At 46.8% G+C, this 16,026-nt stretch overlaps 1 protein-coding gene across 1 annotated transcript in view; it reads left to right on the top strand.

Moving 5' to 3' along the window:
* Positions 1-16,026, top strand: part of SLC26A5 (solute carrier family 26 member 5) — a 676,177-nt gene that overhangs the window by 299,906 nt on the left and 360,245 nt on the right. Inside the window, exon 6 of the mRNA XM_069628070.1 lies at positions 191-355. Coding sequence (XP_069484171.1) covers positions 191-355 — 165 coding nt within the window. The remainder of the gene's footprint in view (positions 1-190; positions 356-16,026) is intronic.

Genomic DNA, 16,026 nt, shown 5'->3' with positions numbered 1-16,026 from the left:
TGAGGTGCATAGTCTACAAACTGATACTTCCTCGATTTTTGCTTGTAACTGAGGATTCACAGCATTATGATGGGCAACTATTCGAAGCATATATATCTATGAAAGAACTAATGATGTGGAAGAATGAATGAGCAGATAAATGCATAAAAGAATTTTATTCTCAAATTTTGTTTTTTGTTTTATTTAATAGCTTGGACTTGGTATCCTGCGGTTTGGCTTTGTATCCATCTATCTTACGGAGCCTCTGGTGCGAGGATTTACCACCGCTGCAGCAGTGCACGTCTTCGCCTCGCAGTTGAAGTATCTATTGGGCATTAAAACAAAGAGATACAGTGGGCCTCTTTCCGTAGTTTATGTGAGTACTGTTCTTCATAGAAGTTTGTGTACTTACACTTAACCGTTCTAAGGTTGTGCATTGTTTTCGTATTGTAAGGGGTAACCATCTGCACAGGCTGCGCTTGTTACCTGTAGTATACTCACTAGGTGTGATAAGTTTGAACAGAGTGGATGGGGAGTGTTCACAAAAAAAAGGACACAACTGATTAATGGTGCAATTGATTAGTGAATCAAAGAGCCCAGCTTTTAATTCCTCAAGTCAATACTAGGACATTTTGATTTAAAGTGCCCCAAAAACAAATGATACATTCTTGGTACACATGGGTACACATTTCATGTAAGAAGCTTAATACTAAAGCAGAGAAAATGCCAAACAAATGTCAAAAAATGCAGAAAATGCCTCAGATGGCAAGAAATACAGAAAATGCCGTCAGGAAATGCAAAAAAATGCCATTTTTTCGCATTTCCTGACGGCATTTTCTGTATTTCTTGACATCTGAGGCATTTTCTGCATTTTTTGACATTTGTTTGGCATTTTCTCTACTTTTGGCATTATATGCATGTACTTTGTTTTGGACACTGCCTGGTAGGACACTGCCCGGCACTTATCTGCTTTTAGTATTAAGCTTCTTACATGAAATGTGTACCCATGTGTACCAAGAATGTATCATTTGTTTTTGGGGCACTTTAAATCAAAATGTCCTAGTATTGACTTGAGGAATTAAAAGCTGGGCTCTTTGATTCACTAATCAATTGCACCATTAATCAGTTGTGTCCTTTTTTTGTGAACACTCCTCATCCACTCTGTTCAAACTTATCACACCTAGTGAGTATACTACAGGTAACAAGCGCAGCCTGTGCAGATGGTTACCCCTTACAATTTGTTTTAGTCCAGGTGATAGTGGGAGATCACCTCACCATCCACACGACAGCAGCTTTACCAATATCTGATCTGATCATCCATTTAGACTTCCAGGTGTGCGCACTCCTGAATAGGGCCCTACCCCCACAATCCCTTTGTTTTGTTTTCGTATTGGTTTGTTAATGGGGGTTTCAAAATAATGGCGCTGGGCAGGGATATGTTGGCAAGTTGTTATTGCAACAGCAGTATTTCTGAAAGTGTCCAGACAACTGACTCATTACAGGTTTGCCGGTATCCAGACAGTATTAACGGCGGGATATGGGCAAACCTGCCCCAACCGTACACACTGCCCATTATTACCAGGATATTGTATGCGGCAGAGTGACAGTAGGTTCCCATTCCCATGGAGTCCCATAGGAATCCGTAGGATGGGATTGCCGCAATTACGGCACTGGTATTACCGGTGCCGGTAACTGTGGCAATTATTTGCCTTAAGGGGCCTTAACCTCCGGCAGGTCAGGCCTGCCGGGTGATCCATGCCCACACGGAAAACTTGAAGTGTGCCAGTACCTTTAAAAATTCCAGAGCTTGAATTACTGGCATTTTTACAGTTTACAATTTTTACCAGACCGGCACACTTGGAATGAGGCCCAATGACTTTCTCTTTCGGTGGAGTCTTTGTAATACTTTATTAACATTTTTCTGCAGGTCAGCATTTTCTTTTTATCCAAGATTATGTCTTCCGCAGTATGAACTAATTTTTAAATAAAAGGTGTGATTCGACTGCACATTTCCCCTGTTATTGTATTGCAAGTCTTCGCTATCCTAAGAGTTTGTGTGCCATTTTAGTGGGCAGTCACAAAGGTCAGGTTTCCAGGATATCCAACATGAAAATTCATGAGACAAATTTGCATTCTATGGATTCACATAGGAGCTATTTATTTGCATATGGTTTACAATAAACCTTTACAAAAAAAAAATCAAACATTTCAAATCACTTATGTATATAATATACTATTCATCATTGCTACTTACACAAAATTCATGATTCTACAGTTTTTAAGTTACATATACTACAAAACAGAATAAAAAACAGGTAAGACATTAAACAAAAATCCATTTATGATTATCACCTTAATCAAACAATTGCAAGAATCGTATTACAGCCAATTTCAGAGATAACGAATTCCCAGTTAACACATTCTGCCACTGAAAATCTGATTCCACATAAGACAAATTGGGATCAAAGTTCTTAAACACATCACTCGCGATGGTATTCGCCTAAGTGCGTGTCTCACCCGCAGTGGTTCGAGAAAGTGAGAGGAGCCCCCACTTTTCGCCCCGAATCCCCGGATGAAGCTGCCGCGGGAGGCCTGCATAACACCCCCCCCCCCAACCTCTCGAGCACTCTAGATCGCCGGAGGCCCTCAGGAGTGCCCTTCTCTCCACTCGAACAGCCCCCTCACAGACATTTCCCCCCAAGGGATCTGGGCCAGGGGACGTATACAGGACCTGCAGACCCCTGGGAGTTGCATCACGCACAAGGTGTTGGGAGCAGAGGCAGGCGGAGCAGCTCCACAGGGTCTGACCCAGCAGGAGTCGCTGAGGCGGGGTGAGGCCCTGTGGCTTTGGGACCCCTCACCCAGGCATTGGGCACCAGCAAGAACGGAAGGCACCCCAGGGATTGTGGAGCTCTCTGGGTACACTTAGAAGCCTGCAAAGCCTGCAGGCTTCAGGAAGGCTTGAGGACCCAGAGAGGGAGCAGGGAGGTGTGGGCCCCCTATCCAGGGGCATGTGCCCACCTCCACACCTGGACATGCTATAGTGCGGAAGGGGCTCTGCCTGGCCCTGGCGGCACACCAAGGATGGCAAAGTAGAGGCCCAGGCGTGAGGGAGCCCCCAACACACACAGAGTGTGAGGTAGTGGCCTGCCCGCAATAAAGTGGTCAGCCCCCTCAGTACAAGAGGGCAGAGGTACCAGTCAACGTCTTTGGGGGTCACTACTCATGCTCGAGAGCACATGCTAAAGAGAGGTGGCACATGGACGCAAGATCGAGATTGGACAACTTTTAATACACTGCAAGAACAAACGGAGGAGGATTAGCCAGACGGGACACCATGTCTTTGGTGGAGGACGAATCTGCTGCCACCAGAAAAGATGTAGCAGCACTAATGGAGGAGATCAGGAACATGAGAGCGGACATTGGGGGTAGGGTCGATAAAGTTACCCAAAGGATCGACAAAATGGAGGAAAGCCTGGAGGTAAACCATAACCAGTCCTCCCTTAATACTTTGGAGACCCAAATGGATGTGTGGAGAGGAGAGGAGAGGAGAGAGGAGGCGATTATGCTAAAAATGGACAACCTTGAAAATCATGAAAGGCGCTACAATTTCAGAACTTTCAGGATCCCAGACAAAGAGGTAGAGACGGAGAAGGACCCGAGGAGAACCCTCTTCAAAATTAGAAAACTCATCTTTGACATTAACACAATTGATGAGGCAGATATTTGGAGGATACACAAGGTCGGGAATAGGGGGTGGGATTGGGACCTTGGTACGGGCTTTCTCCCTAATGTCTGCCTTTTATGGCATCGTTCGCAATGGCACACAAAGGCCTCCTAAGTGGCAAGAGTTCAGCTCCCAAACAGGGTTAACGGGATGGCCACAGTGGAGATAAGACCACGGGATGACCGCTTAAGGGTGGGCACTTTGAACTTCAAGGGATTGAACTTACCCACAAAAAGATCATTGGTTGCAAGGGAATTCCGGAGGTCAGAATTAGACATCCTGTTCCTACAAGAGACCAGATTCCATAAGGGGGGAGAAAGAAGGATCCCTAGTGGGTTAGTGGGCTAGGAATACTGGGGTCAGGTCCTCTAAGGAGAGAGGGGTTGGGTATTCTTGTCAATAAGGTGCTCAAAATGGAACTGACCAAAGGCTTGTCTGATGTGGAGGGGAGGTCTCTGTTGCTCTCGGGCACCATCAGAAAGGTGCCTTTTTACGTTTACCACTGTTTACGCCGCAAACCAGGGACAGTTAAGATTTTCGAAAGATACACTTGTGAAACTATTGGGCATCTTATCACTGGAGGTGACTTCAATGTATGGGCGGACAATGAGTTAGACAAGGGTGAAATGACAGGGAACAGGACTTGACAAGACTGGGCTATTGGGAGTTCCAGGAGTCATTGGAGGGTTATAGGTTGAGAGACATATGGTGCCACGTCCACCCACGGGGAAGCAGTTATACCTTTTATTCACCCTGACATGGAACATACACCATAATTGAATACATCTGTAGCTCTAGAAACCTGTGGGAAGAAGCACAGGGCTCGGCGATCATTCCAATTTCCTGGTCCGACCATGATATGGTGACGGTGAACTTACTCTGGATGGGATTGACCTCCAGGGGTGCGAAATGGAGATGTACCGAATCACTCTGGAAGGACCCTGTATTCCATTCAGAGATGGGCAAGGAAATTTCGGAATACTTTAAAATAAATCACACAGGAGAGGCAGAGAAAAGAATTGTGTGCGAAGCAGGGAAGGCTACCTAGAGAGGAACCTTAATTAGGCAAGTGGCGAGGAAGAAGAGGTAGCAGTTGTTGAGATGGATTTGTGAACTCTGACCTGGTGGGCAGAGGTTCAGAAGGCCAGCCTAGTTTCGTGGAACAGGGTAACCTTCTGGACAAGTTAGACCAATCAAGGTAGCATCGGATGCAGTCAAAACTAGGTCTCAGGATGGGTGAGAGTGATCGAAAGCCCACAATGAGCACACACAGTAAACTACACTACAAATTACTCTGTCAGGTGTATATATCAAAAATACATATACATTTATTAAAGGCCTTTTAAATCAAACACAAAGCAAATATCAGCAGTAATAACTAAACCAACACAACTCTACTAATAAACATATATAAAGTAACCAATGGCCTAAAGAAATGATGCACAGTAAGGGTCCACAACCTGTAGGGAAAGGGAGCATACAGTGTAAATAACGTTTAGGCAGTCCTTCACTTATCCAAACTCTGCTTCGCGCCAAAATGAAGAGGAACCAATGAGCGATCTGCTCACATACAGCCATTCTAGATGTGGACCAATCACGGAGCACGGTGGTCCCAGTCATTCCCAGCACACCAGACATCCTGGCACTCTGGATGTGTATTGGAACTAGACAGTCCAGCCCACCACCTGGAGGCACAAACACAATGCATGCAGAAGCCCGCGAAAGCTTTGGCTTGTGTAGGGATCTGCATGACCAAATAAGGGTTTTCCCAGGTCTGCTCGACCTGAGGAAGGCAAAGGGACCAGATAGCCAAAGGACAGAACAAAGGGCCTTGTGGAATGGCCATTTTGGGTCCAACCCACTGTCCTGGGCCAAATGCGGAAAACCGATATGGACCACACAAAAGGGTTAAAAAAAATATGAAAAATAACAGCTGACACCAGCTCTGTCCAAGGCACATTTGTACTTCTACTGAAAAATCCTTTGAGGGTGTCTAGGGCCTTAAAAATTAACGGAAGACCCCAGCGCACTGTACTGTTAAGTACTTTGTTGCTAGTTTTTATCAACATGTTAACAGTGCACAAAGTGAAAGACTAAGGGAAACAGTCTCCCAGTACTGACTGTCTTTAACAGCATGTCAGTTTCTCTATAACAGAGTGAGCGAAAACCCAGTGGAGTACAGCAGAAGGCTGGGCTGCACTGGCATAAATCAGGTTAGGATGGTCACAACAGCAAAACATTGTGGGATTCACAACTGGAGGGAAAATTGCACATAAATGGAAATCTTTCCTAACACTCGCCCCTCTCAGTCCAAGGACAGGGGGAACTAATCGACCCCTGGATGAGCTTCTTGTTCAGGTCGGTTAAACATTCGGGACAACCCATCAGCATTGCTGTGTTGAACACCTGGCCTATGCTCAATAGTGAAGTCAAACCCTTGCAGCCTTTTGCACCATCTGAGCAATTTAGGATTCTCTCCCTTCATGTTCATGAGCCACTTTAACAGTTTATGGTCAGTTTGCACAGTGAAGTGGGTCCCATAGAGGTAGGGCCTCCGCTTCCTTACGGCCCACACAACAGAGAAACATTCTTTCTCTACTGTGGACCATCCGAGTTCTCTGTCCTTAAGCTGGCAACTTATGAATCTAATATGGTGTTCCTTATCTTTACTATCTACTTGTGATAGTACAGTTCCTATCCCAGTGTCAGAGGCATCTGTCTGCACAATAAAAGGTAGTTGTTAATCAAGGGCCATGAGAACAGGGGCCTGGCACAATGAGTATTTGAAGCCATTGAAGGCCTTCTCACAATCCTCAGACCAAGAGAACTTCTGGGGTTTCTTCAGAGTTGAGAGCAGTCAGAGTGGCAGCTATGGTGCCAAATCCTGCCATAAAGTTTCTATAGTACCCTGAGACCTAAACAGGCTCTCACCTTGGTTTGAGTAGTGGGGGTAGGCCAGTCTTGTACTGCTTGTATTTTACTAGGTAGAGGCTGTATCCTCCCTCCACCTACTTCATGCCCAAGATAGACCACTAAACCTTGACCAATCTTGCACTTACTGGCCTTTATAGTCAAGTGGGCCTTCTGAAGAGCCTGAACATGATCCTTCCAGGTGGTACAGAAAACTGCTATATCATGTTATGTTAAGTTATTTGTTATGCGCAACCAAAGTGGCCCGGGGGCATACAGGCACAGGTCATTAGAGAGGAAATTTCAAGTAGATAGCTTAAGAGGCTAATTATCTAAAGAGGTGTATCTCGAGTTTATTTTTACATTCTCCATTTGAGCCACAGTTTTTTATATTGGATGGTAAGGCGTTCGATATAGCGGGGGCACTAGACCAGAACGCACACTTGCTCACAAGTTGTAAGGAGATTTTAGAAACTTCAAGGTTTTGATCTCCGTTTGAGCGGAGTGACTGTTTTATTTGCTTAGGTTTTAGCCTGTTAGCTATATAGGAAGGTGCATCACCAGACAGAGCCTTAAACATGATAGAAGTCTAAAAGTCACCCTCTACTCTATGGGCAGCCAATGCAGTTTTCTTCTTATCTCTGAAACATGGGCATATTTTCTGAGACCCATAAGTGCTCTTATAGAGCTGTTCTGGACTACCTGGAGTTTGTTCAATCCAGTTTTGTTTATACCAATAAGTAAAGAGCTACAATAATCCAGTTTTGCAAATATAATGACTCTTGTGATAATTTCACATCCTGCTTGTGACAGGAATGGGATTATATGTGCCAGGAGTCGAATATAGTATGCCGAAGAGGAAACTAAGTTGTTTATATGAGCTGACATACTTGGTGATTGCTCAAATGTAACTCCTAGGATTTTTATTTTCTCCTTGACTTGGATGACATGGTTATTGATGCTAAAAGTTCGATAGTCTGACGTCAATTTATCCAACCTTTGTTTCGAACCGATCAGCATCAGCTCTGTTTTCCCTGGCTTCAGAGCCATGCCGTCCGCGTCCATCCATTTGCAGATGAAATCATATATTTCGAATGGATTGTGTCCTCCAAAGTATTCCACATCTTTGACATGTAATGTCCACAGCTGTGCACGTCAAACTTTTTCGGCAGACGGCGTCCTGCGTCGATGACGTCGGGTCGATGTCCCTCGAAGGCCTCCAACGAGGGCGACGTCACTGGATGTAATAAATAGGACGCACGGTGCCCGTAGCCTCAGTTCCGTTTTTTCCGCTAACATGTTGCTTCGTAGAACTCGGCGCGACGCGTGTGTTATGATCGTGAAGATGTCTTTCTCTTCGACCCCTCCATCTCCGCGGTCTGGTTTCAAGAGGGTCTTCACCAAGCTAATGGTGGTGGTGGCAGCGTATCTCAGGCGTGGGGGGATTCACGTCTACCGCTACCTAGACGACTGGTTGATCTGGGCACGCTCTCCTGAGCAAGTGTTGGATTACCTCGGTCTCACCTGCTGCACCCTCCACAGGCTGGGCTTCTCCCTGAATTTCAAGAAGTCGCATTTGACACCTTCCCAACAGCTCCAGTACATCGGGCGGTGTTAGACACGTCCTTGGGGAAGTGCTCGCCTCCCAAGGTGAGGGCTCATCTCATTGTGCAGAAGATGATGGACAAGTTTCAACATGCCCGGAATCTCCCGGGTTTCGAATTCTTAAGGTTCTCTGCCTGATGGCATCCTGCATTTTTCTGGTGCCAGAGGCCAGGCTGCGGATGAGGTCCCTGCAATGGGTCCTCAAGATGCAGTGGTTGCAGTTCTCCAGCAAAATGTCGGATCCTGTTCAGATTCCACTCTTGGTCTCCCAGGATCTTCTGTGGTGGGCCAACGAAGGGAACCTGATGAGGGGGGAACCGTTTTGGCAACCGTGGCCCAGGTGACTGTAGTGACGGACCCTTCCCTCACAGCATGGGGCGCTCATGCCAACGATTTGACAGCCAGCGGTCGTTGGTCTCCGTCTGAGTGCAGACTCCACATCAATTTGTTAGAGCTGAGGGCCATCAGGCTAGCCCTGAAGGCTTTTCTGCCCTCTGTACGGGGGAAGAGTGTCTTGATCATGATGGACAACACAGTGGCCATGCATTACCTCAACAAAAAAGGCGGGGGTAGGGTCACTCGCGTTGTGCAGAGAGGCGATGCAGCACTGGTTCTGGGCCATCCAGCAGGGAATTTCGATCTCGGCAGTTCATCTGGCTGGAGACGAAAATGCGGCAGCGGACGCTCTGAGCAGGCAGAGCACGATCTCTCATGCGTGGGATTTGGCTCAGGAAGTCCTTCAGGAGATTTTTGCCATTTGGGGAACCTCGCAAGTGGATCTCTTCACCACCAGTGTCAACCGGAAGTGCGTGAGATTCTGCTCAAGGGAATTTCCTCCAAGAGAAGCCTTAGGAGACGTGTTCATGGTGGATTGATCATTCCCACTGCTGTATGTGTTGCCTCCAGTCCCCGTCATTCCTCAAGTGTTGCAGAGGTTACGGAAGTTCGGTTCCCAAATGATCTTCATTGCTCTGGATTGGGCCAGGAGAGCGTGGTACCCGGACCTTCTAGAAATGTCCATCTGCCCTCCATGCCGTCTTCTCTACTGAGAGGATCTGCTCTCGCACGCGAGGGGCGATGGGGGTATGTGGGGTGGGGTGCTGAGGTCAGGTTCTCTGTCCAGGGGTCAAGACTCTCAACCTTCACGCTTGGTATCTGAAAGGTTGAGGTATAAGGATTGGACCTCCCGGTTGACATGATGAAGGTGTCGCTTTCGGCCAGGTGGCCTGCAACAAAATCCCTGGACCGTTGCCGTTGGCTTAAGTTCTGCGACTGGTGCAGAGATCATGATGTTGATCCTTTTCAGTGATCCATTCCTATGGTTTTGTCTTTCTTACTTTCTTTGGCCCACAGGGGGCATGCAAGTGGGTACCATTAAGGGTTACCTTGCGGCGCTGTCTATCTTTAAGCGCTCGTCTGAAGAATGTTCTTACTTTAAGATTCCTTTGATTTCTCAGTTTCTTAAAGAACTGACTAATGTATTCCTGCCGTCCCCTTTCCAGGTGCCGGTTTGAGATTTGAATTTGGTTTTGAAATTTCTCCTTGGTGCTCCGTTTGAACCTTTGCACTCTTGTCCTTTGAGATTACTGTCCTTCAAGATTGTGTTCTTGGTTGCGGTTACTTCCGCTCGCAGAGTGAGTGAATTGCAGGCACTTTCATCTAAGCCACCCTTTACTGTGTTTCACAAGGACAGGGTTGTACTGCGAGTACGTCCGTCTTTTCTACCTAAGGTAGTATCTGAATATCATTTGAGTCAAAAGGTGGTTCTTCCTTCTTTGTACCCTTCTCATCCTGGTAAGGAAGAGGAGCGACTCATCGGTTGTATCCTAGGAGAGCTCGGAGATTTTACATTTCTAGGATGTCCAGGGTCAGAGTGAATAATGAACTCTTTGTAGGATATGCTGGACACCGATTGGGCTAGGCTGTTAACAAACAGACCTTGTCCAGGTGGATTATCCTTACCATTATGGAGTGTTACTGATTGGCGCTTAAGGGCCCTCCTGCAGGGTTGCTAGCTCATTCCACTAGGGGCGTGGCTACTTCCACCACCCTACAGCAGGGTGTTCCTATTAGGAATATTTGTGATGTCGCTACATGGGTTTAAATCCACACCTTTGTTAAACATTATTCCCTGGATACAATCCATGGTCAGGATATGGCCTTTGGGAAGGCGGTTCTTTATTCAGCAATCTAATTAGGTACTCTAAATTCTTTTCCCTCCTCCATTTACTGGTACTGCTTTGGGAGTCTGTCAAAGATGTGGAATACGTTGGAGGACGCAATCCATTCGAAGAACAAGTTACTTACCAACTGGAAGCGTTCTTTCGATTGGATGTTCCTCCAACGTATTCCACATGCCCCTCCCAGCCTGCCCCTCTGGATAATTTCCTATGCGATTGCAGCTTCCGTTTCTGCAAGGCTAAGTGCAGTCAAGCAGGCATGAGACTGGTGCCACACGTTCTGAGGGGAAAAAACTTAAACTGAGGCTACGGGTGCCGTGCGTCCTATTTATAACATCCGGTGACGTCGCCCTCGACGCATGCCTTCGAGGGACATCGACCCGATGTCATCGACGCAGGACGCCCTCTGCCGAAAGTTTCTGGAGTGCACAGCTGTCGGCATTTCATGTCAAAGATGTGGAATACGTTGGAGGAACATCCAGTGGAAAGAACGTTACCAGTTGGTAAGTAACTTGTTCTTCTGCTACGGTCGCTATGTCCTGGTCATAGTTTCTGGATAAAGTGATAAGGCACTGTGAATCATCTGCGTGATTCGAAAAGCATATGTTCCTATTTTCCAGATCATCAAAGAAGGGGACTGTAAACAGATTATATAAAATAGGTGTCAGGGCTGCCCCCTGTGGTATACCATAATTCATGGTACCTGGGTCTGCCTGTGCTTGTTTACTGCAGACTCCGATAGTTCTTGAGCCTAGGAAGGATAGCATCCAGTTCTTAGCATTGGTACTAAAATTGGCTCTTTCCTCCAATCTGTTCGCATGAAGATGGTGCACCAAATCGAATGCTGCTGAGACGTCTAAGGACATCCGGAGCATTGTGGAACCTTCATTGACTTTAGTCCTCATATTAGATTTTAGTTCCAGCAGGGCTGACTCCGCCAGATATGCAAAACAGAATTCATCCAACCCATTAAGGACATGATTCACAAGCCTCTGAAAAGTGGCAGGTACATTCTTTAATCCAAAAGGCATTACCCTGAACTGGTAAAGGCCCTCTGGAGTTCAGAATGCTGTATTCTCCTTGGCATGTTCTGCTAGGGCGATTTGCCGACAATGCCCTGCTATGAGGTAAAATGTGCTAAGGTACTTAGAGGCCCCCAAAGTATCCACCAGCTCATCGGCTCTCAGCAAGGGGTGTTCATCTGTCTTGGTGACAGCATTCAGAGCCCTGTAATCCACACAAAACCTCAACTCAAAGGAACCTGCTTTTGGAACCAAAACTGCAGGGCTGGACCAAGGACTACTGGAGGGTTCAATTACCCCAAGATGTAACATCTTTTTGATTTCTTTCTTGATGTAAGATCTCACCTTATCCGACATCCTGTATCCCCTACCTTTGGTAGATAAACTATCTCCTGTGTCAATTTCATGTTTGAACCAAGGTGTCAAACCAGGAGCTAGGGAGAACAAGGGGAGAATTGCCTCAGCAAACTTCTCACCTCACCCCATCTTGTTGAACAAAGTCCGGTGAGGGGCCACAAGGACACCATTAATTGAGCTGTCTGAAGGACTGCCTTGGAACAGATCAGGAAGAGGTTCTGACTCTTCTTCCTCCTCTACATCTGAAGCCAACAGCAGTGCAGCTATTTCAACTCTTGGGATGAAAGCCTTCAGCCTATTTACATGAAACACTTTTGGAGCCTGTCTGTCCCTTTCATAGTCCACTAAATAGTTAACCTCACCCAGTGACTCCACCACTGTGTAAGGGCCTTACCATTTATCCTGCAAAGCTCTAGGCCTTATAGGGTTCATGATCAGGACTCGCCGGCTCGGTGTAAAGTTTCAGGGAAGCCTTCTGGTCATACCAATGTTTCACCAGAGCTTGTCTAGCCTTCAACTTCTCACTAGCCTGACCATCCTCTTCCTTAGACCTAGCACATAGTCTACTACATTGGAAGTGACAGGGGGATTAGGCATCTCCCACCCCTCTTTGACTGTAGCTAAGGGTCCCCAACTCCCCTTACAGGGTGACCAAAAAGAAGTTCAAAGGGTCTGAAGCCAACCCCCCAATGAGGTACCTCTCTGTAGGCAAACACCAAGCATGGTAAAAGGAGATCCCCTTTCCTCCTCATGCTTTTGAGAGTTCTATTAAACCTCTCAAACAAGCCATTGGTTTGGGGTGATATGCTGAGGAAAACTTGTAAGTAACCCATACTCCTTCCACATGGATTGCATATACTTGGACATAAAGTTGCTGCCCGTATCAGGCACAGATTCTTTAGGAAATCCAAACCAGTGTAACTATGCCAAGCAAAGCTTTTGCAATTGACTTGACAGTCACAGTTTTCAATTAGATGGCCTCAGGATACCTGGCATCATTGGTCGACCAGCACCAGGATAAAACTATTGCCTGAGGATGTTTGGGGGACAAGGAGACCAGCAATGTCAATCCCTACCCTTTCAAATGGTAACCTCACAACTGGGAGTGGTACCAAATGAGCTTGGATTGTTGTGCCACTTCCCAGTTAACTGGCTTGTGGCACAACTCCTGCATTGGCTTTCTACTTACACCCCCATCTTGGGCCAGTAGAAGTGCATGGGTAACCTTTGCGTGGTTCTCTTGATGCCAAGGGGACCAGCAAGGGGGACTTCATGCGCCAGCTGCAAGAGGAAGGATCTTACATGAAGGGGAACCACCAACCTCCTGTGTTCTCCTTCTGTAGACTATGTGGGCTCACTGTAGAGAAAACCACCTTCCCAATAAATCCTGTGCTTCCCAGGAGGTTCAACCTCAAGCTGGGAGCAGCCCTGTCTTAGGCCTTCCAGAGATGGGCTCTCACGTTGACCCTTACTAAACTCAACCCTATCAGGACCACCTTCAACCAATAAACTCTGGAGTTCATGATGGTCACGTGGATTAAGAATTTCAGGCAACACCTCTTCGTTGTCAGATTCAGGTGTTTGGCCAACTACCTCCACCTCAGTGGTAGGTGAGCTAGGCGAATATTCTCTTTCCATATCTTTGTCTTTTTTGACTCCTTTAGCCTTGGGTTTCCCCTTTGGCTTTGGTCTTGGCCAATGCAGCCCTTGTTTGACCTTGTGCATGGTCTCTTTGCTGTCGCCCGCAAGACCTACGTCTCTGACATCATTCTCCAGCAGAACCTTACCTTGGACTTGCCTCTGTATGCTCACTGGAATCCAGACCATTGTACCATTTATAGTAAGATTTACAGGCAGTGCTGGGAACTTGAGAGGGGGACCATCAGCTAACTTAATGGCCATCAAATGAGCTTTGGCAAGTTCCTCTGGATCTACCAAGGTAGAATCCACCACAGTTCTGCTGGCCCCACTATCCCTAAGGGCAGGAGTGTCTACTCCATTGATCAGCACACTTGTCTTTAAAGTAGTGCTTGGTGTTATCTGGAATGCTAGCATAAGCCTCTGAGACTTTAGGCTCCCAGGAACCCAGGGAAACTAGGACGACCTCACATTCTATCCCACTGGGGAAGGAGTCTGAGGAGAAGAATGCCCCTGTGATCTCTTCCTCCTCCTAAGAGGGGAAGGCCAGACTCAGAGTGGACTCCCATGGTTTTGACCTTACATCTGGGGTCCCCCTCCAAATGGTCATTTGCTCCACAAGCCACACAAGCTCTTGGGACATAGGGATGCTTACTATAATCAGAGTTCTGCTTGGGACGATAACGCCCACTACCCAGACATTCTCTTGGGACTTAGACTTGAATTACTTTTTGTGGCTCTTTTGGGAGGAAGTTTTATCAGAACCCCCACCCTCTTTGTACTTTTTTCCCCTCCTCATGCTTACCAGGAGTAGTCTTGCCCTTATGCGACACTCTGCGTGACACCCATAAATCTGCTGCCACGGCCACCTTCTTAGGATCTAACTCCTTTGAATCAGCCAAGTGCTGCTTAAACTCAGTGGAACAAACAAGATGCAAAAATATTGTCAAGCATGACTAAACAAATCATACCCTCAAAGGTGGAGACCGTATAGCCTTCAGCCCAGCCAGTCAAGTTCTTCAAGGAATCGGTAAAATAAGACACCCAAGTGTTACCTTCTTTCTTTTTATACTCTAAACCTCTTTAAGTATTGGGAAGGAGTCTTCCCAATCTTTAAGATGAATTTGCTTTAATTTTGCAAAGTCTACTCTTTCAGCCTTAGACATTTCCATAATAGCACTGCAGCCAGAATGGGGTAGTCGACTGAGCAACCATGCAATCTTGTCAGCATCCACAACCTCTTGAACTTCACATGCATACTCAAATGCAGTCAACCAGTCCATAATGTCATTCTTCTCATCATATACACTGAGCAGATCTTTAGGAAACCATGGATGAGAGGAGGACCCAGACCCATGTCCAGATCCCTTGGAGGAGTCATTTGAAACCTGAAGCTTGGGCAGTTCCAACTGGTGATCCCTGTCCTTCTGTTGTTCTGCCTGCTCAACTTTCAGCTTTACCATGTTGAACTCAAGCTCCTTCTGCTTAAACAGCAGATACATTTTTTTATCTTCCAAACCCTTGTTTCCCCTTTTCTCCCTCTCTCTATTTTCCGTTTCTGCTCCTCCTGCTATAGATCCCTTCTCTCCCATGCCCTTCAGCTCTTTCACAGTCCTTACAGCCACCATTTGATGCTACTTCTCCTCTCACTCCACTACTACTCCTGAGCTCCCGGTGACCTCCTCCCACTACTACTTTCCTACTCCCAGTACTACTCAACTCCACCTACTACTACTACTCTCCTCCTACTACTCCATTCTCCAAGGTACACAGGCACATCCTCTTTTTCCATGAATCTCCTCCACAAGACACCACTCCTTCCTTCCTCCCTCCTACTGGTCTCTCCTCCCACCTCCACTGATAACCTTACCCGAATAACCTACCTTACCTGTTTCCTGCTTCACCCCCCCCCCCCCCAAGATTGGGTAACTCTCTGGCCAATCTGGCCCTGTTTTCTCCCCAGGCATGTATGTGCAATTGAAATTTGTGAAAAGGGGCCTAAGCCCCACCTCCTTTCTCCATGTGGGCTTGTCATGTATTATAGCTGCCAGCCTGAAAAATGCTCATGGTCATGCTTCGATCCCCCGTTCCTTGAGGCCACCCATTTATCCTGGGCATGAGGGTGGGTCTGTTTCCTGTTCGATCCCTGGTGGTCCACAATGTCTTTTTGGTGTGGCACAAGGTCGCTCTGTAGCTTCCTGAGGTGTGCGTCGGCTGTGTTGAGCAGACGTGCCAGCCCGCCAAAGTTTTGCAACAGTAAGTCTCATTCTCATGCAGCCCGCTTCGCTCTGCTCCTCATTGCGCTAGATCTGAAAAAGACAAAAGAGGCAAGTATTTGCCTGAGGCACTGCAGTAGCAACTTGTGGTCTGCACAAACACATTTCGGCTCAAGTAGGGATTCTAGGGCTTTAGACCTTTTATTAGGTAAGATTTTCATATCAGTGATAAATCGTCCTGACCTGTGTCAACCCCAGAACCTTTTGCTTGTACTGGGTAATTATTTTTCCTTGTCCCTAGGTGAGTTGGAATCTTCTTCCTCTCTCACCTAGTCGTTCAGTGTTTTACGGGTGACCTTTTTTTGTCTCTCCATAGTATGTGTATGGATGTG

The sequence above is a fragment of the Ambystoma mexicanum genome, chromosome 12 (genome assembly GCF_040938575.1).
Source record: "Ambystoma mexicanum isolate Mex_15411 chromosome 12, UKY_AmexF1_1, whole genome shotgun sequence".
In the NCBI taxonomy this organism is placed as follows: domain Eukaryota; kingdom Metazoa; phylum Chordata; class Amphibia; order Caudata; family Ambystomatidae; genus Ambystoma; species Ambystoma mexicanum.
This window is presented reverse-complemented; position numbering and strand designations above follow the sequence as displayed.